General features: G+C 44.1%; 1 protein-coding gene across 1 annotated transcript; it reads right to left on the reverse strand.

Annotated features, from left to right (window-relative positions):
* Positions 1-1,623: 1,623 nt before the first annotated feature.
* LOC306743394 (C-type natriuretic peptide 3-like) lies at positions 1,624-7,947 on the reverse strand (the record flags this gene model as incomplete). Its single annotated transcript, XM_079225897.1, has 5 exons — positions 1,624-1,693; positions 2,725-3,038; positions 3,175-3,200; positions 3,404-3,519; positions 7,934-7,947. The coding sequence occupies 4 exons, from the start codon at positions 7,945-7,947 to the stop codon at positions 2,727-2,729; spliced, it is 468 nt and encodes a 155-aa protein (XP_079082023.1). The 3' UTR covers positions 1,624-1,693; positions 2,725-2,726.
* Between the last annotated feature and the right edge of the window lie 15,802 nt (positions 7,948-23,749).

Raw genomic sequence — 23,749 nt, forward strand, 5'->3', positions numbered from 1 at the left:
ATGTAATAAACACTGTACTTACATGTAAAAGTCCTGCATTCAAAATATTATCATCTAAATGTACGTCAATAATCAATCATACAATCAGCCTACAATACATGATTATTTCATGAGTTCATATTGATGCATTGACATGGAAGCAGCATTAATATTGAGTTGTACTTTGATGGGGACACAACTCTGCTGTCATCTTTTGTTACTATTCAAATGAAACCATGTAACAAGTTCAGAGGAGAAATGTGTCTTTGATGGAACAGTTCAAATAATCTGAAACATGACAAGGAGCCTCAACCAGACACCTTTTCTTTGTCTAAGAGGTAACAAGCCAAAAGCTTTAGGAGCCACTGATTTGATTGATTTTACAAGTTTATCATGAGTTTTCTGTTGTATGTGACACCTAACCAATAACTGATACATGGAGTCCAAAGTATACAAAGTAGCATCACAGTGAAATATATATCTTCAAATTGTACTTAAGTGAAATGTAGCCTGCTTTGTGACTTTGACTTTGTCCACCAATTGATTTCCATTCATTATTTGTGACATAACGTTTGTGATTGTGCCAAAAACAAGGTTCACACACGCGTGTAAAAGTTGGTCACTGTTTCGTGTACCGGAGCCTTTTCCTAGTTAATGCCACAATGAATCATAAGTCAGTCGATCACATGTTGTTGAGGGATCCCGTCGGTACTGAGGAACCACCATCTCTCTGATGCAGACTTCATCAACCCCTTATTGTTACGGGACCAACAGCATGTTCCACCAGATGAAGGCAAGGCAAGGCAAGTTTATTTGTATAGCACATTTCAACAACAAGGCGATTCAAAGTGCTTCACATAAAACCATTAAAAGCATCAAAACATAATGCAGATTTAAAAACAGTTGAGAAAATATTAAAACAGTCAAAAAGCAGGGACCAGCCCCCCCTCCCCTATATATTATTATTAGCTTTATTTTCATTGGTTGCTGGATTACATTTCACCCAGATACAACAGATGCGTTTTTCTGATTGGCTATTCGTGTAGCCATTTCTTTTTTTTGATTGGCAGGGGATTCGGGGGAGACGTGCTTGATTCCTCCATGGTGAGGGCAGCGCGACCAGGTCATGTTTGTGCGCTGCTAGCCTAGAGTTTTTTTTCAGCGTGAGAAATACGATGTGTGGCGGGAGGGCGTGACTTAAGACCGAAATGCGTGACAGTCACGCTCAATGCGTGACACTTGAGAGCCCTGCAAGTTGTTCCTGGATCGATTGTGTGAAACTGATCACGCGTTCATGTCTTTTCCCTCCGAACAGTTCAGTTTGAACACGCAACTGCTGACGATCACTTATTAAAAAATAAATCAGTATGAATGAAATGCCTCCCCATCTAACACACTGTGAGTGCTTTATGTGACGTGCATACACCATGACAGTGTATAGGGTGCGTTAGAGACGGAGAAACAAATTCAATCACAGACTCGGCTCTTATGCAAAATAATAACTTTACTACAATACAAGAAAACTTCATCCAACAGAGAAACAATAAAGAATAAATACATTTCCAATAATGTGTAATTTAATAGCGCACGTATGAAAAGAGAAACGACAGTTGCGAGTGAGGACGTGGACAGAGAGCCCGAGGAGTCAGTCCGCCTGTGAGGAGCCGCTCACGGTCACGCTGAAGTGCAGATGGGAGAACGCCGACTCACCAGCCTGTTGGAGAACACAAGACACATCACCACACTGGAGAAGACACATCACACCGCAGGGTACATACAGTAAACCTTAAATAACACAAATGAGTGAGAGATAATAGTTTGATTAAAAGAATAAACATTTATATAGATGCCTGTATGTATGCCTGCTTATATTTTGAGCGTCTTTCTTTTAAAAGCATATTCATTATTTCAAACTCAGCGTAAATGAGCGACATGAATATAACACATTTTCATGACTTTTGGGATTTTTTTCAAGGACTTTTCCAGGCCTGTAAATAACCATTTTAAAATTCCATGACTTTTCCAGGTTTTCCATGACCGTAAGAACCCTGACACCGGAAAAGAGACATCACCACACCGGCTCACAGGCCGTTGTTACATCTCCATGTGTGCGTTGATAAGCTGCAGCTGCTGAGCAAAGAGACACTAAACTCCAGCTAATGCTCAGTGATGAATGAGCTCTTGGTGTCTCTCTTCTTACATGTTTACGGGTTTTCATGCAGTTCATGAATGTGTATTTCATGAACTCCTCCTGAAATACACAAACATTCATGAGGGATATTGTATATGAGGGATCTGTATACTTCTTAATGTGCCCTTCTGGTCATGATAATCCCTCAGCGTGCTGCGCTGGGCACATGGATGCTGCAGTTGAACGAGATCTGCATTACACATTGATGTATAAGATCAGAGCCCTTCAACGTGCCTGTCTACCCAGCACACATTAAATCTATTTATCATCTGGCTTCAATGTGTAATAACTGGGTCTCACACCTCATACTCTAACTGTATGTTGTTTCTGGTATTCTACAAATACTTTAATTTCGTCCTGTATTTCATTGACACCTGTGAGTATAAAACGAAATATTAATTTCTTCATCCATTTCATATTATCTCATATGTGTCCACACTTTCAGGACTAAATTGCTTCTCTTCATGTTATAAAAAAAATAACTCTCCAGCTCAATTTTCTCTGTTTTGCAATATTTAAAAATGAATATGAAATAGATGATTTATAGAACCGACCTTCAGCATCCCAGCCCGCTAAAGGAGCCGATCCTCTCCAGCCGGACCCCGAAGCAGCTCCTCAGCCCGCCTTTCTTGTTCCGGCTCCACGCGCGCTTGGAGGTCCTCGTGAGGTCCTTGAAGAGACGCGCGAGGAGGTTTTCCTTCGCCTCCAGGGCCGCGTTGCCGGGGTCGGAGGGGTCCCACGGCCGCTCCTCTGGAGCCCCGAACAGCGACTTGTGAACGGGTCCATCCGGTCCCTGCAGCTCCTTCTCCTCTAAGGAGGAGTAATATGGCGCCGTGTTGATCTCCTCTTCTAAAAGCTGCTTCAAACTCTGTGGAGACAAACAAAGCGCATAGTTATTGTAGATATTGTTACAGTAGGAACACACACTGATAACTTTATTGTCATATTTCCTCATGTGCCGTCTTCATATCACATGTGTAGAGCTGGGAAAGAGTTGACCTTACCTGCAGATCAGAAAGGGGTTTGGTTGCTACGGAGTGGAGCAGTAACAGCAGAGATGAACAGCAAACCAAGATGTGTGCGTTCATTTTCCCCATGCTTTGTTCTGTGAGGAGATGCTGACTCCGTCCAGCGGCCAGGTGCTCCCTTTATACGCGACCTGCTTCCGTCACGAGGCCTGGGAAAATTAACGAGGTGTGACTAATGCTCCTTCACGGGGGAGAACCGGCTCACTTGACTGGACGTGTTCAGGTTCACCTCCTCTGGAGATGTCACCATCACTCAGACGGGTCCTCAGGTCTTGGGTCCACTGCAGCTGCGCCAGGGCCGGTGGGTAAGACACTAGTTGGCTGAGAGAAAGTAAGGAATACATAAATGCAATGTATTTCATTGTTACTTAATTTGCCAATGTATTCAATTCAATTAATTGAGTCTAGCCCCAAATCACAAATCATAAATGATCCTCACTGGATACTCACTGGATACTTAAAAGCATGTGTAATGGTTTTCTTTATTCTTTTTTCTTTTTCAAAATGACTGAATGCTTATTTTACATTAACTAGACAGAAACTAACGCTCTTTTTGAGGTTTTTCTGGTTGTGTTTCGAGTAACTATCAGAATGTGTTAATAATGACAATAATATCTGCTCCCTTGCCAGATGTATCTTTTTCCCCACAGCCTCTAACACTGAGACTTGCTATCACCTGAGATACTTTAACTGGAGCGGTTAATCCCAAGTGGTACTTTCCAACGTAGTGGATCAACTTTGTTCCTAATTCCACTGTGTGTTTGGCCCACTTATCGACAGGCTGACATCCTGTATTACTTTATAGGAGTGTAATCAGCACACATAATGTTAATATTGGCATATTCTTAAAATACCCAGATTATGTTCAGTAGGAATGTTTTTAGAATAATGTATTTCTACAATATCAGTGCATGCATCTACAGAATGGTCAAGATAAACAACATGGTTATAAGTAAAAAAAATATATATATAATGTGTTGGGTTGTAATGATTTGTGAAGTGCAGTCTGAAGCGACACACGTACAACAGTAAATACGAGAAAACACAAGTGAGCTGCTGCTTGTTTCTCTGACTTTGAACCAACTGTTGCTGTCACTTTTCTCTGTGTTGTTTTGTGCCACACAAATACGCTGAAGGGGCCGATGTGCACCTGCAAAGTCCAGAGGTGGGACTCAGAGGAGCCTCAGATGTGTGTGAGTGTGTGGGTGCTCTTCCTCCATCCAGACAGGTAGCGATTAGCCCTGGACCCGCTGAACTGAGCACACGTGTGGAAGTAGATGCTGGCTAATTGACATTTCACCAGCACATCAACTGGAGGGCTATCATAGGAAATTGACTCAGGCCTCAGGGCAACAGTGGAGGCTCCACATGGAAAGAATCTGAGATCCATAATTTAATCTGTTGATCCCATCACACAGAGACAGATGTGACACTGTTAAACTGATGTCGCCAGAAATACAATGAGAACATAAAGTTAGGTTCTTTTTAGGGCCCGAGCACTGACGTAGTCAGAGTCGAGGACCTATTGTTATTCAAATGTTTATTTATTATTCTTCACCAATGCGCAGGGAAAAGAGGTGCTTGGGATAAACCTACATTCTTCAAAATTTGCACACCCATCCGACTCAGTGAAAATTTTAATATAATTTGGGTGTCGGCCAAAAGTCTGAGAAAATGTCTCTATAGCGCCCCCTTTAGTTGTGAAAGCCCACCCTTTTTGCGAACTTTGACCGATTGCCTTGAAACTTCGCACACATGTCCTGCTCTACAAAAAAGTAATCCGTGAAATTAAAATGCGCCTAATTAGATTTTCCGCCATTTTGAATTTGGTAAAAAATACATTCTTGTCATCTCCTCCTAAACGCTGGGTTCATTTCTTTCGAAATTTTCGGTGGATCATCATTGGTTCAATGTGATCAAACGATATTTTCAACTTTGTTGATATCTCTTTGCGTTTTGAAGTTATTAACCAATTAACCTCTTAGGGGCGTGGCTCAATGTCAATACACATAACTTCCAAATTACTTGTCCTATCTTCACAAACTTTGTAGCATATGCCAACATCGTGTCCCTTAAGGTACTCAAATTGTTTCATAATATTCAGACACTAGAGGGCGCTGCAGTGAACCGCTCAATTTTGGCATTTTCCTTGTTTTCAGGTGTTGTATTCTGACGAACTCCTCCTAGAGATTACACACGATTGATTTCACATTCGGGCAATATGATGTTGAGACCTTTGCAGGGAAAAGTTATCAAAGGATTTTCAAAATATCGAACTATGTGAGCGCAGAGCAGCGGCAAAGAGACACCATTTTCCATGAAAATGGAAGTTGTTTTAACTTGGCCGTACATGATGGAATCTACTCCATATTTGTCATATGCCATGACCTCTTGACCCTGAAGACATCCATGTGATCATTTTTAATCCTAGTCATAGCGCCACCTAAAGGCAACAGGAAGTTATATGTTTTCTACTTGTACACCGTGCTCCTCAAAGATTATTCAGATCCCTCTTTAAAATGTGTCGGAAGAGACTTAAGACATTGATAATACATCACCTTGAAGATTGTAAGGATCCGTTGAACGGCGTCGCGTGGGAGCATCGCAGAAGTTTGATCCTTCGCCATGACCGAATAAACCGATGTAACTCGAATCCACATGATAAGATTCTTTCCAGGTTTCACATGTTTGATCAGCCTCCAGGCCTGAAGACATGTGCAGTCTAATTTTGTAAAAGAGTTATAGCGCCACCTAATGGCAACAGGAAGTAAATAGTTCTATACTTTGGCTTGCTTCTCTTAGTAGGTTGATCAGATCGACATCAAATTACTTCTAGACAAACATAAGACTTTCATGATGCCAGCCCCCAAAGCATTTGACGTTTCGTGTAACGCTGTTGCCGTGGAGACCCATCCTTCGCGGTCAACAACGAAGGTACTTTTGAGGGACTAAGCATGCTCAAGACGTAGCTAAACTTGGCACACACATTGACAGGCAAAGATGTAGTTACCTGATATGATTGTAATGCTTCAAAATCACAATTCGGCTCGATAGCGCCCCCTACAAATATTCATTTAAGCAGCCCCAGCGCTACGGTTGACCTACATGTATGAAACTTGGTAACCATATAAAACACATGTAAACTTAAACATAACTCTCTTGGGACCATTCTCTAAACCGTACAGGAAGTCAGATAGCGCCCCCTAAAAAACATGTTTGTTTTTTTGACAACCTATGAGTTGTGAAAGGCCACAGTTTTCCCCCCTTATCACCAATTGGCCTTAAATTTGGCATACATGTCCGGGTGGTTCTGCTCTACAAAAAGCTCTGGGAGAACATTGAGCTCCACCTGCTTAGGATTTCCGCCATTTTGAATTTTGTGAAAAAACATTTTTTCCTCAAATCTTCCTAATCGCTGGCTTCGATTTTTACGAAATTCTCTGTGGGTCATTAAAGGTTCAATTTCATCACAATATATCAAAAGCTTGCTTGTATCTCTTTGTGTTCAAAAGAAGGGGTAAATAGGGGTTAATTCAACTAAATTCAACAAAGCAGCCCTCGCAGTACGTTCAACATAGATATACAATATTTGATAGGCGTATGTACCACATATACACTTAAAAATAACTCTCTTGGGACCATGCTCTAAACCGTACCAGAAGTCGGCCAATTTCATTTTCGTCCTCAGTGGTGGGCCGTCAGGGCCTTCTAAGCCTTCTCTGCTGGCCTAAACAGAATCACAAAGTTATAGCTATTTTATAATTTCATTGTTTTTCACAAATACACTACATGTATTATAATTATTTTTCCCTATCAGATTATTTTCTCATTGTACAGCTCTGTTGCTCAGCCTGCAGTCTTCAGCAAAAGACTGCAGCTGGTTTGAAGGAGAAGCTTTCATCCAATCAGATTTTTTCTCTCCTGTGTCTCCAGGCCAGCAAGGCAGTTTAAACAGGCCTTTGCAGATTAAAGTACACGGGGAGTGGACATTGTGGTCAGATCGTTAGTTTGACAAACTGGGCTGATTACTTGACGTGCAGGGCCTGCGAGGTGGCGTGGACGTGTGATTGGTCAGTGGCCCAGCGTGACCATCAACATGCGCTGTGATTGGCCAGTGTGTCAACAGGGCGGAGCTCAGTGGGAGCTGAAATGGTTCAGGCTGAAGCTAGAGAAGTTGTGACATGTTTTTTTTTTTGTGTGTGTTTTGGCGCTCGGTGGACTTAAACGGATTTGGTGGTGGATTTGGGGCGTCGACTGCTGCTGTCGAGCGGATATGTTCTGCCCTAGAATGCGTGGAGGTTTCCGGGGTGCGGTTGGGAGGCTCGGCTGTCCTCACCGGTCCATGGCCACCTGTTGCTGGAACTGAAGCTCCGTAAACCGTACAACCGCGTTGCTGAACTCGTTGTTAATAAGGATAGGCGGATGGACTTTGTCTTTAAGTGAAAAGCATCAGGTGAGTTGTTTTTTGTGTTTCATCTGTGGTGGCGTTGCGTTGTGTGCTGTTTTTTTTTTAATCATGTATTGTTTTGTCATGTCATAACGAAGTGTGGTTCTTGTTGCGGGGAAAATCCCGGGTCAGAGGCGCTGCGTGAGCTCTCCCCGACTCAGAAACGTCTGCTGAAAAAAGAAAGACAAAAACTCTTTCTTCACTACTTTTACTTTTTTTTTTTCGAGAATAGGCGCGGGGGGGCTTGCCGCTTATACGGTGAAAATAGCTCTGCGGGTCAGTCCACACCGTGTGACCTCCATGCCCGTAATAGTGCAAAGAAATCGGCCGTATAGCAGAGTGAGCGTCTGCTGTCCACACATGACGGTCTGTATGAACGCGCCGTGTAGTGGGCATCGCGCCGTGTTCAATACACGCGAGGGTCAGACAGGAACTCCCGGGACACTTTTTTTTCCCTTCTTCCCTAGTCCGCACCTGATGTGGACACACGTCATTGAAGGTCTTGGTCTAAAACCCGCCACTGATATATATATATATATATATATATATATATACACACACACATAATTGACCTCATTTGATTCATTTGGCCATATACCTCACCTGAGTAGGCCAGACTTTCATATATTTTTCTGTTTGTGGCCCTCGGCGAAAAAAGCTTTGACACCCTTGATATATATGTATATATATAATATATATATATATATGTGTGTGTGTGTGTGTGTGTGTGTGTGTGTGTGTGTGTGTGTGTGTGTGTGTGTGTGTGTGTGTGTATATATTTGAAGTTTAAAGAGCAGTGCAGTGGGATGTATTCAGATCCTTCATTTCAATACATGTCGACTGATGAAAGCCAATACATTTGCAGTATTTTTAATTGGGTGTCTGTAGCAACTTTTCAGGAAAAAGGCATAAAAACAGTTTGGATCTGTAGAAAGTGATATCCAAAAACACACCAGCAATTACTGTGTACCTCCATAGAGACCAAGACTAAGATTGGACATTTAAGTAAAAGTATCAGTACAGTGTTAACTTAATTGCAAGTAAAACACCTTCTATTAAATGTATTACCTGAGTGAAGCCCAAAAGTTGTATCACCTAAATGCACTTACATGTCAAAAGCAAAAGTGCTCAATGGTAAAACAAATCCTGTGTCATTGATTCATGCGAAAGAAGCATTGAACTGTTGTAATATAACATTGTATATACTGTTAAATCTATAACAATGCCTCACATTTAAATAATTAATTTGAAAAGTAAATGGTAACTATAGATGTTAAATTATATAGTTTATAGTAAAATATTTCCTTCTGAAATTAATTACAGTTTCATAAAGTAGAATAAAGTGGAAATACCTCAAAGTTGTACTTAAGTCAGAACTTGAGGGAATCTACTTACTTATATTCCACCACTGCAAATGTGTGTGGATTAATTTAAAAGGTACAATGTGTGAGAATGGGCAAAAGTGCTGTTGATAACGTTAGATAACTGCTAAGTCATGTCATTTAAAAAATCCGGCACATCTTGTCTCAAAGTGATTCAGAAAAGTTGATTCCTCCTTATTATCAGGCTGCTCTGGTAAGTCTCTTAAATCTCTCCAGTTGATCCAGAATGCTGCAGCTCGTGTACTAACGAGGACTAGGAGGTGAGATCACATTACTCCTGTATTAGCTGCTTCCTGTAAGATCAAGAATCACATTTAAAATCCTTCTCCTTACCTACAAAGCCTTAACTGGTGATGCACCATCATACTTTAAGGCACTCATAGTACCATATTACCCCACTAGAGAGCTCATAGTACCATATTAACCCACTACAGAGCTCATAGTACCATATTACTCCACTAGAGAGCTCATAGTACCATATTACCCCATTAGAGAGCTCATAGTACCATATTACTCCACTAGAGAGCTCATAGTACCATATTACCCCATTAGAGAGCTCATAGTACCATATTACTCCACTAGAGAGCTCATAGTACCATATTACCCCACTAGAGAGCTGCGCTCACTGAATGCAGGGCTACTTGTGGTTCCTAGAGTCTTAAAAAGTAGGATGGGAGCAGAGCTTTCAGTTATCAAGCTCCTCTTCTGTGGAACCAGTTTCCACTTTCAGTCCGGGGGGCAGACACAGTCACCTCATTTAAGAGTAGACTTAAGACTTTCCTCTTTGACAGTTTATAGTTAGAGCTGGCTCAGGTTTGCCCTTGTCCAGCCCCTAGAGATGCTGCTATAGGTCTAGACTGCTGGGGGACATCTTAGGATACACTGAGCTCCTCTTCTCTCTCTTCCATGTCTCTTCAATGCACATTACTAACTCTACTTCTTCCCAGAGCCTCTGTGCTTCCTCATCTCAAGTTTCCATGGATCATGGCTGTGTCTGGAGTCAGTCCTTCCTCCTGCCATGGCGGCCCTGCTGATGCCCCTCCTCTCTACCTCCTTCTGCTTCATGGATCATGGTTATCTGGATCGTGGTCAAAGACATCTATGTGTATTGTCTTGTAGAGGTAACTAATGAAAAGAGCATGCTAACCAGTTCCTCAGTCCAACATGAGAGGATAGAGGAGTACCATCCTAACAACCTGTTCCCAGCAGCAAAGAAAATACGTGATATAAAAAGAAGCATTCCATCACTGTAGAAAGCTCTTGGCTCGTAAAAAGATTGTTTGATACTGAACTCGCAACGTTTTATCCAATGGGGTTGATATATGGTCTGAACGTGGCTGCTTTCTTGCAATGGTCTTGCTAAAACTGAGCTAAACTCGCTGTAATATAAACTGGAGGTCACACGTGGAGATTAAAAGATAGCAATGTTATTTTAGCCGTCTCTCAGTTTCAGCAGTTCTGTTGGGTCGTGCATGTTTTTGAATGCTGTTAGTCAGTGGTTGGCTTTTATTTTTTTACGGATGAGTGTAAAATGAAATTGTGTGGACCCAGAGGGGAAATGCTGCCCCATATTTATTAGAGAACGTTGTTCAGGTCTTAGACATTAACATTTTTCTGAATAAAATAGATTTTCCTGAACTCCATTTGCAAATTGCCCTGTAGGTCTCTTCAGCTCTAGGACTGAGCCATGTAGTTTACTGGTTTAGACTGGCTGACATTTAAACGTCTTAACTGTCACTCAGATGAAGAATGTGCAATCCCTCCTCACACCGGTTCCCCTCCATTAAAGGTCTTAATTAGAACACAAGCGCCTCATCATCTAAATGATGGAGCTGCTGAACTGAGGCGAGGAACTCTGGAATGAGAGGCATGCATGCTGCCGTTAGCCCCCCATGTCAAACAAGGAGGAACTCCCCACTGAAATAAACAAACTATGACGATGTTCGATAGAAACTATTGACTTTACAGATAATACAAATCACAAATTGTGATTCTCTCACCACTGCACGTTAATATGGTTCATTTTGGACTTTGGAGTCGCACATGCTGCATGGCTCAAGGGATGACATTGTCAATCCTGACTGAAATATCTGAACAAATACTTAATGGTTTACCATGTACAGACATTCATGCCAGAGGAAAAGTAAGATTTTCTGACTTCTCCAATACTTTGATTTATAACCAAATACAGTACATGGAATACTAAATACGTTACCATCAGCCCTAGCTGCACTTTGAACACGTTAGCATGCTAACACACTAAACCAGACATTTTTGCGCAAAACAATCTTATTTTTTCTTCTGGAAGAAATCACACAACAAAGACCTGTTGCTGACCCCTCATTTCAACACAACATGCCTTAACGTGACACACTTCATATTTCAGCATAATACATCAGTAGAAAATCTAATTGTATACAGTGTGTGGATTGAATTTGGACAATTACAATGTTGGTTTCATCGTAAAAGTGATTCAGTATTTCCCACTGAATCACTGCGTAAAGTTTGAAACAGTGACGTAAATGTTGTTGTGTATCTTAAAGAGCCCCATTGATCTGAAGAGTTAAGAGTGTGTTAGCTGCACATTGATCAAACATCAGTGTGCAAACAGCACACTGTGCCATGCACATAAGCATATAAATCAAGGTAAACCACTATTTAGCGGATGTGTGCACACCTTTGAAATATAGATATGCACAAATATCTTCGTCTTATATGTAGGAATTGATCAACCTGGTTTACAGCAGCATCAGGCAGCTCTAACCCACTACACACTACCTGCCCATCAGCACATGTTTGATGGGCACAGTAAAAGCAGATAAAGAGAGATGCCTCAGGAGTTGGTGGAGACCAGAAACAGAGCCAGAAAGATGTGTCAAGGGTCTGTGAGTGGTACCGTCCACGCGTGGGCAAAAGATATTGAAGGCTTCTTTAAATCTACAAATCAAGGTGCTTCTGTACCATGTTCAATATAAAATGATACACATAGTTTAAGCCATGACCACAATTTTTCCCTAATCTCATCCAAATACTTTTAATGACCAGAATGTCAAACCTTAACAATCATTCAGAAGGATTATGTAGTCCAACACTTTTCAGAATACAGTAAAATGTCCTCTTTATTAAGTCTTCTTTTTATGCCACCACTTTAATCTTGTATTAAATCAGTCAATAATGAGAACTGAGTTATGCCAAGGGTTTTTTGCATAGGTTAGTATGAGGAAAGGGCAAGACACGCTTTTGGTAATGTTTCACCAACAGCATCCTCAGAGGACACTGCTAATATGATAACGACAACACCAAGGATGGCAAGAAGTCCATCGTGGTTATGACACGTTTTCTGACACTATTTAATCCGGTATCCAGCCCTGTGTGCTGTTTGCAGGGAATGTCACACCTGATAAATGATGGGACAGAGAGACATAGCTCTGTCCGGTTGCTCATCCTGTCAACAATGTTCCAGCACTCCCTCCCTCAGCTGATTAGCTAATCAGCACACACTACCTCAGCTGCCCTGGAGCGGTCGTTCTACTTTACAATGAAACATCAAGAGTTTCACTGAAAGGTTTACCTTTAACCCATTGAGAGTGACTTCAGTTGTTGAACCCAAAAATGGCAGAATTGAACTATTTCATTTTCTCTGCTTTTGCCTTTTTGAATGGAAATTTGTTTTCAAAGCATTTCATTGTTATAACATATATATATATATATATATATATATATATATATATATATATATATATATATATATATATATATTATTAAACAAGGTGTTTTGTTTTTTTCTGCGTATGTGTTGTTATCAGTGTTCTGAGTAATCCAGGTACAGATCACATGTTAATCCCAAACCTTTATCTATCTGCTACAGTTACATTATCATTCATCACAAAAGTAAAACAGGAAGTAAACACACTGCACACCTCACCAAGACCCCACGAGACATGTTGGTTGGCTGTGTTCAAAGTGACACCGTTTTTCACTCCTTCACTATTCCTTTAAATTATTCTGTAGTTTAGTAAGTAAAATGGTGGTTTGGCCAGTTTACGTCAGGTAAACTAATGATGATGTCCGTCAAACTACGATCGTCTGGTAAGACAGTTACTGCTATGTAGCAAAAGTTACATGGTGGGTTCAGTAAAAGATATTCTCGTCTCTGCACCTCACACTCTGGTGGCTTCACATTTAAACTTTGACTTTTACACCAAAACAGGTCCACAGCTGTGGTCCACCTTGCTCATGGCGGAAGCAGCAACAGAACACCGTTATAACCTTCATGGTGTCCATCCACCCCGCTGTTTATTCCTGTCCTAGACTGATCCCAGACTCCCACGCCATTACATCATGCCTTCCCCTTCCCGCCGGCTGTGGAAAGACGAGCATGCATATGTTGTAAATGTGACCCCTCTAGTGCCACCTGTACACAGATAAGGCTATTTTTGTACAGCAATGATGGTGTCGCATATATATTTGGCATTTGCTCATGCTATTTTTAACACAGAGCACCTAAAAAAGACACTATTCACAAACACTATTGCTTTGTCAAAATTAATTAAATATGCATATAAATAAAACTGGATAATTATTATACATTTTAAAATGTAATTCCCGCTGTACAACTGCAAAACACCATTTGTCGGGGCCGCCAGTTTAAGTGCTGCTGGGACCAAGTACTTAGTGTGGGCCGCTGTCCTGTGAGGCAGCTCCCTCGCTCTGACATCACTCCACACATCAATGTGTGTGGGTCCTGTTCCTGGACATACAGAATGATATATAAACAATGAAAGACTGAAATCCCTTTAAGTCGCTCTGTGTTTCTCCAAAGCAAAAACCACATTCAAAATATTCTGGTGTGTAACTTTACATATGCCTCCAAGACATAGTTCTTACACAGATGCAAAGAACTGCTTACAATGTCATTAAAACCTCTTTAGTGCCGACCCCCCCCCATCACCACTGGTGGCCTCCCACTGCGTCGTGACTGATATCAATGGCATTACCCTGGGCTAACAGGACCCCCACAGTGACTAATGCTCCAAGACCAGGAAGTATCCCAGTGTCTACATGAATAGCTGGGCCACTCACACTCACAAATCCCCTGCATTTATAAAGGTGAAAGACTAATCTGAAGCCAACGACTCCCCTGGAAGCCATTTTGAGTTTCTCCACAGAAATCTTTTGATGGCATGACATCCCCAACAGTCCACTGGTGAATAATGATCTGCTCATTTGAGTAATTAGCACATGGGATTTCTTATAACTCATTAGGCCTAATGTTACACAATGTGCCACGTACCTGTGGATAAATAAACAAGGTACCGACAATGTACGTTGAACATGATTGACAAGCCCTCGGGGCAGCTCTACTGGACGCCATGGTGACTAACTATTGCCTTTCAAAGTGCATGTGGTACGGGACAGGTCTAGCTGTTTAGCATGCTCATTTCAGTAGTTATCTACTATGCTACATAATACATACACAAAACAGCACCACTGTAACCTGTTCACATTCTGTTGATAACAATAGTTCCTTTTTTTAATGTGTTAAACCAAAACTCAGGTCAGATTTTACAGGTAACACCTTTAAGACCTTTATCGTTGGTTATATAACTTACAGTATGTTGTATTGAGGGTTTATTTTGCATATTGTTTTTACTCCTGCTGTGGTCCTCATCGACATGATTGGTCAATAAAGCAGTGTGGGGATCCCTAGTCATCTTCTGAACAATACCTGGTTCTATTTTGGCCAATTATGTCAGTGTTATGTTGCATCCCTTTCCCCTAATATTTCCAGATTGTAACTTCTATATTCCTAGGTTACATGTTTTGTCAAAATTACCAAACCACAAATTTGGGACCAGGTAGTATTATATCAAATACATTGCAAACTGTATACGCTGCACAAGTGGTAAGTGGTACATTTTGAGAGCTCATTTTGACCTGGGGCCCCCTGACAGGTTGATGTGGCCCTGGCAGTGTCATGCGATCAATCCTACAAAGACTTGTCCTGCAGATGGCTGAACTCTAGTGGACGGAGTGCACCTCCTCCCCAAATCACATCACAGCGTTCCTGCACCCTCATCCCAGATGAGTTATTTATGCCTTTAGGGGCTCCTTATAAAGAAAGACATGCCTGATTTATTTTGGAAGTTCAGAAAAAGTTTAATTAAAAAATAAATAATATGTTATGTTGCAATAAAGGATATATTCAGTTAAAGTTTCTTTGTAATGTTATTCATGATTAGCATTTGTTAACCATTACCCATCAATTAACATTTCCTTCACAGATCCTAAAAGAGACTTTCTACAACTCCTTTACTTACTCTGTACAGTATTCAGTTCCAGGATATCTGGGAGAAAAAGCAACCAAACAAAAGCACAAAGGCCAGTAAATATGATTTATAATAAACACATGATTGGTATACTATGGAAAAATATAATACATATAATATCTTCGTTCGAAGAAACCAAAGTACAAATTGGTTCTTCTATATGAAGAATTGTTCATATGGTTCTCTCTTGAACATGTCTAGCTTCTGTATTCGCTAGAATGACACAGGACTGGTGAAAATGGTAGACTGTGCATATATACTGTTAGGGCTACCCGTCACTGCTATGCTATGGCAACGACATGTGTAGCTCCCACAAATTATGCTTAGTTTTTGTCTTTCTTTTGTGTCTAATTTTTGTATTTACCACTAACGGCATATTAAGAATACATACATCAACACCTGAAAAAGAAGTGTGGGGATAGGATTAAGTGCAGCAGACCTTGAGATGATCATCGCCCACAGCCAACCAGCCAGACCCATCCATCCATCCATCCATCCATTATCAGCCGCTTATCCGGGGTCGGGTCGCGGTGGCAGCAGGTTCAGCAGGCCGACCCAGGCTTCCCTCTCACCCGCAACACTTTCCAGCTCATTCTGGGGGATCCCGAGGCGTTCAAAGACCAGCCGGGAGATATAATCCCTCCAGCGTGTCCTCGGTCTTCCCCGGGGCCTCCTATCAGTTGGACGTGCCTGGAAAACCTCTAATGGGAGGCGTCCAGGAGACATCCTGACTAGATGCCCGAACCACCTCAGCTGACTCCTTTCGACACGAAGGAGCAGCGACTCGACTCCAAGCTCCCTCCTGATGTCCAAGCTCCTTACCCTATCTCTAAGGCTGAGCCCGGCCACCCTACGGAGGAAGCTCATTTCGGCCGCTTGTATCCGAGATCTCGTTCTTTCGGTCACAACCATAGGTGAGGGTTGGAACGTAGACCGACCAGTAAATGGAGAGCTTTGCCTTCAGGCTCAGCTCCTCTTCACCAAGACGGACCGGTACAGCGCCTGTTTTACAGCTGCAGCCGCACCGATCCGCCTGTCAATCTCCCGCTCCATCTTACCCTCACTCGTGAACAAGACGCCGAGATACTTGAACTCCTTCGCTTGGGGTAGGCAGTTTGTCCCCACCTGGAGGGAGCAATCCACCGGTTTCCGGCAGAGCACCATGGCCTCAGATTTGGAGGCACTAACTCTCATCCCTGCCGCTTCACACTCGGCTGCAAAACGCCCCAGTGAATGCTGGAGGTCATGGTCCGAGGAGGCAAACAGGACCACATCATCCGCGAACAGCAGAGAGGCGATCCCAAGACTCCCGAACCGGATCCTCTCCGCCCCTAGCTGCGCCTAGATATCTTGTCCATGAAGGTCACAAACAGGACCGGTGATAAAGGGCAGCCCTGGCGGAGGCCAACACCCACCGGGAACGTGTCTGACTTATTACCGAGGATACGAACACAGCTCCTACTGCAGGCGTACAGAGACCGGATGGCCCGTGCCAACGGGTCCGGCACCCCATACTCCCGCAGAACCCCCCACAAAAACCCCCCGAGGGACCCGGTCGAAAGCCTTCTCCAAGTCCACAAAGCACATGTAGACTGGTTGGGCAAACTCCCAGGACCCCTCCAGTAGTCTTGCGAGGGTAAAGAGCTGGTCCACTGTTCCACGGCCGGGACGGAATCCGCACTGCTCGTCTTGAATCTGAGGTTCGACAAGCGGTCGGAGCCTCCTTTCCAGCACCCTGGCATAAGCTTTTCCCGGGAGGCTGAGCACTGTGATGCCACGATAGTTTGAGCACACTCTCTGGTCCCCCTTCTTGAAGATGGGAACCACCACCCCGGTCTGCCAGTCCATGGGCACTGTTCCCGACCCCCATGCGACACTGAAAAGGCGTGTCAACCAAGACAGCCCAACAATGTCCAGCGCTTTCAGCATCTCAGGGCGGATCTCATCCACCCCTGGCGCCTTGCCACCAAGGAGCTTTTTGACTACCTTAGCGACCTCTGCCAGGGATATGGGTGAAACCACCCCAAAGTCTTCCGGCGCTGCCCCCTCTCCGGGGGACATGTTGGCTGGGTTTAGGAGTTCCTCAAAGTGCTCTTTCCACCGCCCGACAATGATCCCAGTCCGGGTCAGCAGTCCCCCCACCCCCCTGCTGAGAAAAGCCTGGGGTAGCCCCTGCTTTCCCTTCCTGAGCCGTCGGATGGTTTGCCAGAACTTCCTTGAGGCAACTGAAAGTCCTTCTCCATGGCCTCCCCGAACTCCTTCATGCCCGAGTTTTAGCATCCGCGACCATCGCAGCTGCAGCCCTTCTGGCCTGCCGGTACCCGTCAGCTGCTTCAGGAGACCCCTGGGCCAGCCAGGCCCGAAAGGCCTCCTTCTTCAGTTTGACGGCTTCCCTCACCCCCCGTGTCCACCACCGGGTTCTCGGATTGCCGCCACGACAGGCACCGATGACCTTCCGGCCACAGCTCCGAGCAGCCGCGTCCACAATAGAGGCTTTGAACATGGTCCACTCGGGTTCCATGTCCCCAGCCTCCCTCGGGATTTGTGAGAAGTTCTTCCGGAGGTGGGAGTTGAAGACCTCCCGGACAGGATCCTCCGCCAGACGTTCCCAGTTCACCCTTACTCCCCGTTTGGGCTTGCCTGGTCTTTCTAGCCGACTCCCCCGCCATCTGATCCAACTCACCACCAGGTGGTGATCAGTTGACAGCTCTGCTCCTCTCTTCACCCGAGTGTCCAAGACATACGGCCGCAGATCAGCTGATACGATTACAAAGTTGATCATTGATCTACGGCCTAAGGTGTTCTGGTACCAGGTACACTTATGAGCCACCTTATGTTCGAACATGGTGTTTGTTATGGACAAACTGTGGCTAGCACAGAAGTCCAACAACAAAATACCATTCGGGTTCAGATCGGGCAAGCAGTTCCTCCCAATCATGCCCCGCCAGGTTTCTCTGTCATTGCCCACGTGAGCGTTGAAGTTTCCCAGGAGAACTATGGAGTCGGCAGGCGGCGCCCTTTCCAGGACCCCTCCCTTCCAGGACTCTAAGAAGGCCGGATACTCCGAACTGCTGTTCGGCGCAAAAAAGAAAAAATTCTCCTCTGTCCTGCAGTAGTGGTGGAGAGGGTGGTCCGGGTTGTCCAATATTCCGGGTTGTCCAATATGGACAATAGTTTCTTCAGCGTCCTCCTCTCCACCACCTGTTCCGGATAATCCTGTTTGCAGCCGATGATGGAGCTGGCCTTCTTAACCAGTTTGTTAAGTTTGTTGGTGTCACCGGCTCCAATGCTGCTCCCCCAGCAGACTATGGTGAAGTACAGAGCGCTGGCCTCAACCGACTGGTAGAACATCTCCAGCATCTTGCTGCACATATTGAAGGATTTAAGCTTCCTCAAGAAAAATAGTTCACTCCTCCCCTTCTTATACAGCATTGATGTTGTTCTTCCAGTTCAGTCGGCTGTCGACGGAGACACCAGGTACCTGTACTCCTCCACCATGTGATGGAGACACCAGGTATCTGTACTCCTCCTCCACCATGTGATGGAGACACCAGGTACCTGTACTCCTCCTCCACATGTGATGGAGACACCAGGTACCTGTACTCCTCCACCATGTGACGGAGACACCAGAGTAGTATATAATGTATAGTTATGCGCGTAACACCCTCATCCACATGCACGTGTGCGCGTGCACGCGAATGTAAAAAAAAATGTTTTGAAAAAAAAAAAGATTGCATTTTATTTTAATGTGCACACGCACACACATGCGTGCACATTATAAAACAAATATGCAATCTTTTTTTTTTTTCAAAACATTTTTTTTTCAGAATTTTTTTGGGGTATTTATGTCCTATAGTAGTGTTCTATTGTCATTATAAGCTCGTACACATTTTTTTTAAATATGCAAATTTTCTGTTTTTTCAACAACAAAAAAAATCCTTACACTTTTTTTGGGTATTTATGACCTAGAATAGTGTTCTATTATCATTATAAGGCTGCTTATGATTTTTTTCTGCTTATGATTTTTTTTCACCCTCGTGCACGCACACGCGCGTGCAATATTTTTTTTTAATATGCAAATAATTTTTTTTTTTAAATTTTTGGGGGTGGAGTCATTTGAAAGGTTGGTGTAACTGTATGTATTTTAGAGGTGTGTCATAACATTGGGATGGTTTGAATATTTGTACATATACACTGGACTGATTTATTCCTGCTGATACACCGACGTCGCTTACACGTATAAACTATCAACAAATCATGAATAGGCTTATTGACAAGATTAGTTTTCTATTTTATTATAATTGATAGATAAATATGTATATGTAAGGAGCTCCAAGTGTTTCAACTTGAGACTTCTGAGTGGGAAAAAAGGGCCTGAAAGAGGACAGCAATAGTACACAGAACCCAGCAAGATATACAACAGTTCCCCAGTACTTAAACTGAGACTATAGGTTTGCTGGTGTTATGATATTCATACAAATAGAAGCTACAAGTAAGCAGATATTCATAAAAACTGAGGATGACTAATAAAAATAAAAAACTATAGAGCTGTAAGTTAGCCTGTGTTCTGATATCATACAAACTATAGAGCTGTATGTTAGCCAGTGTTCTGATACTTATAAAAACTGAGAATATAGGGAGCTGTTGTTTTGGATATTGTTTCTGGGGGAAAAGTGACGGTGACTTTAATACAAATTCTCATCACCTGTAACATATATAGAACTGAATAGCAATTCCTTCTAGGTAAAAATTTGTGTTAGTAAAACATAGTCATACAAACTGAGGCCATGTAAGAGCAGGCTTGTTAGCAGCAATTCTTATATTTATACAAACATCCATCTCTAAGCTAGCCAAGCTTCTGAGGTTTAATACAAACCAAGACTGTAAGTTTAGCGGGTTTTTCTGATATTAAAACAAACCAAGGCTACATGTTAGCCAGTGTTCTGATAATAACATATATAACTGAATAACAATTCCTTCTAGGTAAAAAGTGTTGCTAGTAAAACATAGTCATAAAAACTGAGGCCATGTAAGAGCAGGCTTGTTAGCAGCAGTTCTGATATTTATACAAAAAGCCATCTCTAATTAAAACAGTCCTCTGACGTTTAATACAAACCAAGACTGTAAGTTAGATGGTTTTCTGACATTAACCCTACCGTTGTCCTCAGCGTCAAAATGACCCGCGTGCAAGTGTATGTGTCAATATCCCTCCCGTTGTCTTGGGGTCAAAATGACCCTCGTGCAAGTGTATGTGTACGTGTCAATATCCCTCCCGTTGTCTTGGGGTCAAAATGACCCACGAACGTGTGTGTATGTACAGTCATATGTATCTATGTATGTGTATATATGCAGCCCGTTGTCCTGGGGGGTCAGATTGACCCACGTACGAGCTAACGTCTCCCCAGCCCTCACTCCTGTCCCGGGGGTGGGTGGGTCAAAATGACCCGTGTACGAGTTTACATGTACGTATGTAAACGTGCAACCCATTGTCCTGGGGGGTGGGGGGGGTCAAAAAGACCCGTGTACTCGGAAAGTGGTTGTAACTGTATGTATTTTAGAGGTGTGTCATAACATTGGGGTGTGTTTAAATATTTGTATATATAGGGGTCCGTGACCCATGTTATTTTATTCACTTCTGGACCTTCTGACTGCTGCTGCTGCTGTTCTGTACGAGTTTCTTTGGATGTCGTCTCCCGCTTATCTGGAAAAGACCCCAACGGGCAGTGCGATAGGTATGTCTGCAGGCCGTAGACCTGGCGATACCGGTGTGGAAGCGCCCGTGGCCGAGAGATCCCAGACGGGTCTCTCGTCATCGGCTCAGGAGGGCGGAACTGCACAGCCGTCACGGCGGAGCTGCCCCTCATCTCTGCCCCCATTTCAGCAGAGCTCCCCTTCGTCACCGGATCAGGAGTGCGGGACCGCACCTCCGTCGCCGGCCTCATCTCAGCAGAGCACAGCCTCAACCGCATCTGCGTCTCCACCGTCTAGCGAGGATAGAGACGAGGATATCGGGTTTGCCAGCGACGAGGATATCAGGTTTGCCAGCGACGAGGGCCTTCAAGGGCCTGTAGCCAACGGTGGCAACTATACAACAGCAGTCTTCTCGTCAGCATTCCGAAAGGGTGTTCGCATCAGCGTGCTACATTTCCTGAACAAGGTCATGACTAGTTACCGCAAGGAGGTCTGCAATGGGTGTCAGACTGCTCATGGTAGTAAGAAGCAGCATCCTTGTTTGTGGCCTATAGAGGATGGTTTTTATAGGGAGCACTTCAAACAACTGAGGCAACGTGTGTGGAACGCTGGTTTTGTGCCCGCCATCAGTCTCTATCTGGGGTATAATGGGGTCCATGCCACCTACAATCGCATCCGAGGAGCTGCAGAAATGTTCATGCATGGTCTGAGATGTGTTGACGCTGTTGACATCCGTGACATCTATCATGGGATGCTCGACGACAAACCTGACAAATTCAACACACTGAAAATGGTTGAAAAATGCTGGGAGGAGAAATGTATGTATTGATGTGTTTTGTGCAACAGTAAGAAACAAAATAAAAGATGTTGTAACAGTGACAGTTGTGATTATTCGTACACCATCACGGGCCCAAAAAAAATTCCCATTAGATATCAAGATATGAAAGCTTTGCACGCAAAAAAAAAACCAATGATCACAGGACACAGAGTTGTATTTTTTTTTTTTTTTTTTAAAACCTTGGTTTATTTTATTTTATTTAGTCATCACTTCCAGTGTTACAAGCAACGGCACGCGCACACACATATTAGGCACGGGGTCAGGGGTTTAAATTCAGGCGGCCGAGAGTATGCAAAGATATTGCCCCGCCCACGAGCCCCGTCTGATCCCCGTCTGTCCTCTTCAGGACCACGGACAGCGTTGCAGGTGTGTGAGAGGAAGAAGAAGAAGAAGAAGAAGAAGAAGAAGAAGAAGAAGAAGAAGAAGAAGAAGAAGAAGAAGAAGAAGAAGGTGGCCGCGGTCGTGGTCGAGGCCGAGGTCGTCCTCTCCGCCACTCTCCCAAAGTCATCACGACAGCACATTGTTTCACCAGAAGTCAGCTTGCTGAAATGTTGGTCGACCCAGTGCGCGCCGATGCGTCACCGTCATCAGAGGAAAAAGAAGAAGGTGGCCGCCGTTGTGGTCGCGGCCTAGGCCGAGGTCGTGGTGGTCCTCTCCACCGCTCTCCCAAAGTCATCACAACCGCGCCTTGTTTCACCAGAAGTCAAGTTGTCGAAATGTTGGTCGACCCAGTGCGCCGTCATTAGAGGAAGAAAAAGGTGGCCATGGCCGCGGTCGTGGTGGTCCTCTCCACCGCTCTCCCAAAGTCATGACGACAGCGCGTTGTTTCACAAGAAGAAGAAGAAGAAGAAGAAGAAGAAGAAGAAGAAGAAGAAGAACGTTTCGACAGAATGCTGGTAAACCCAGAACAATAAGAACAAGAAGAACAAGAGCAATAAGAACATGAAGAACAAGAAGTACAAGACGACGAGGAAGTTGACGATGAAGATGAAGTGGGCAATGAAGACGACGAGAAAGTTGACGAAGACGAGGCAGTGGACGATGAGGACGATGAGGACGACGGGGAGGAATCCGGCCAAGTGCACAACACGTTGTCTTCAGAAGAAGAAGAAGCAGCAGACGCTGCCGCAGACAGAGACGGCGCCGCTCGAGGCGAAAGACAGACCTTCCTGTCAAAGAACGGAGAAATATCATGGTCCTCGACAGCGTACGACCGAGAGGGGGGGTGCACGGTGCGAAACGCTACGCCGATGAACCCCGGGCCCACGGCGTTCGCGACGTCCCACGCCCGTGACGTCGCCTCGATGTTCCGCCTGTTTGTCACGCCGGCCGTAGAAAGAATCGTCCTTGACATGACCAATATGGAGGGCTCGCGAAAATACGGCGACGACTGGAAAAGGATGGACGACACCGAGCTGCGCGCCTACATGGGACTGCTGATCTTGGCGGGCGTGTACAGGTCCCGGGGCGAGGCCGCAGCCAGTCTGTGGGACGCCGAGAGCGGCAGGGCCATATTCTGTGCCACGATGTCACTCAAACGTTTTCACACGTACTCCAGACTGCTGCGCTTCGACGACCGCGAGACAAGAGCCGCGAGACGCGAGACGCGAGACTGACAAACTGGCAGCCGTGAGAGAGCTCTGGGACGCCTGGGCGGAGCGGCTGCCGCACCTCTACAACCCCGGGCCCGAAGTGACGGTGGACGAGCAACTGGTTCCGTTTAGAGGTACTTGGCCGGCTCCCCGCTTTGCGTAACAATGATAACGATAATAATAATAATAATAATAATAATAATAATAATAATAGTCACAGCTGCTCGCAGCTTTAATTTAGAGGAAGATATATATATATATATATATATATA

The sequence above is a fragment of the Taurulus bubalis genome (genome assembly GCF_910589615.1).
Source record: "Taurulus bubalis genome assembly, chromosome: 11".
Lineage (NCBI taxonomy): Eukaryota > Metazoa > Chordata > Actinopteri > Perciformes > Cottidae > Taurulus > Taurulus bubalis.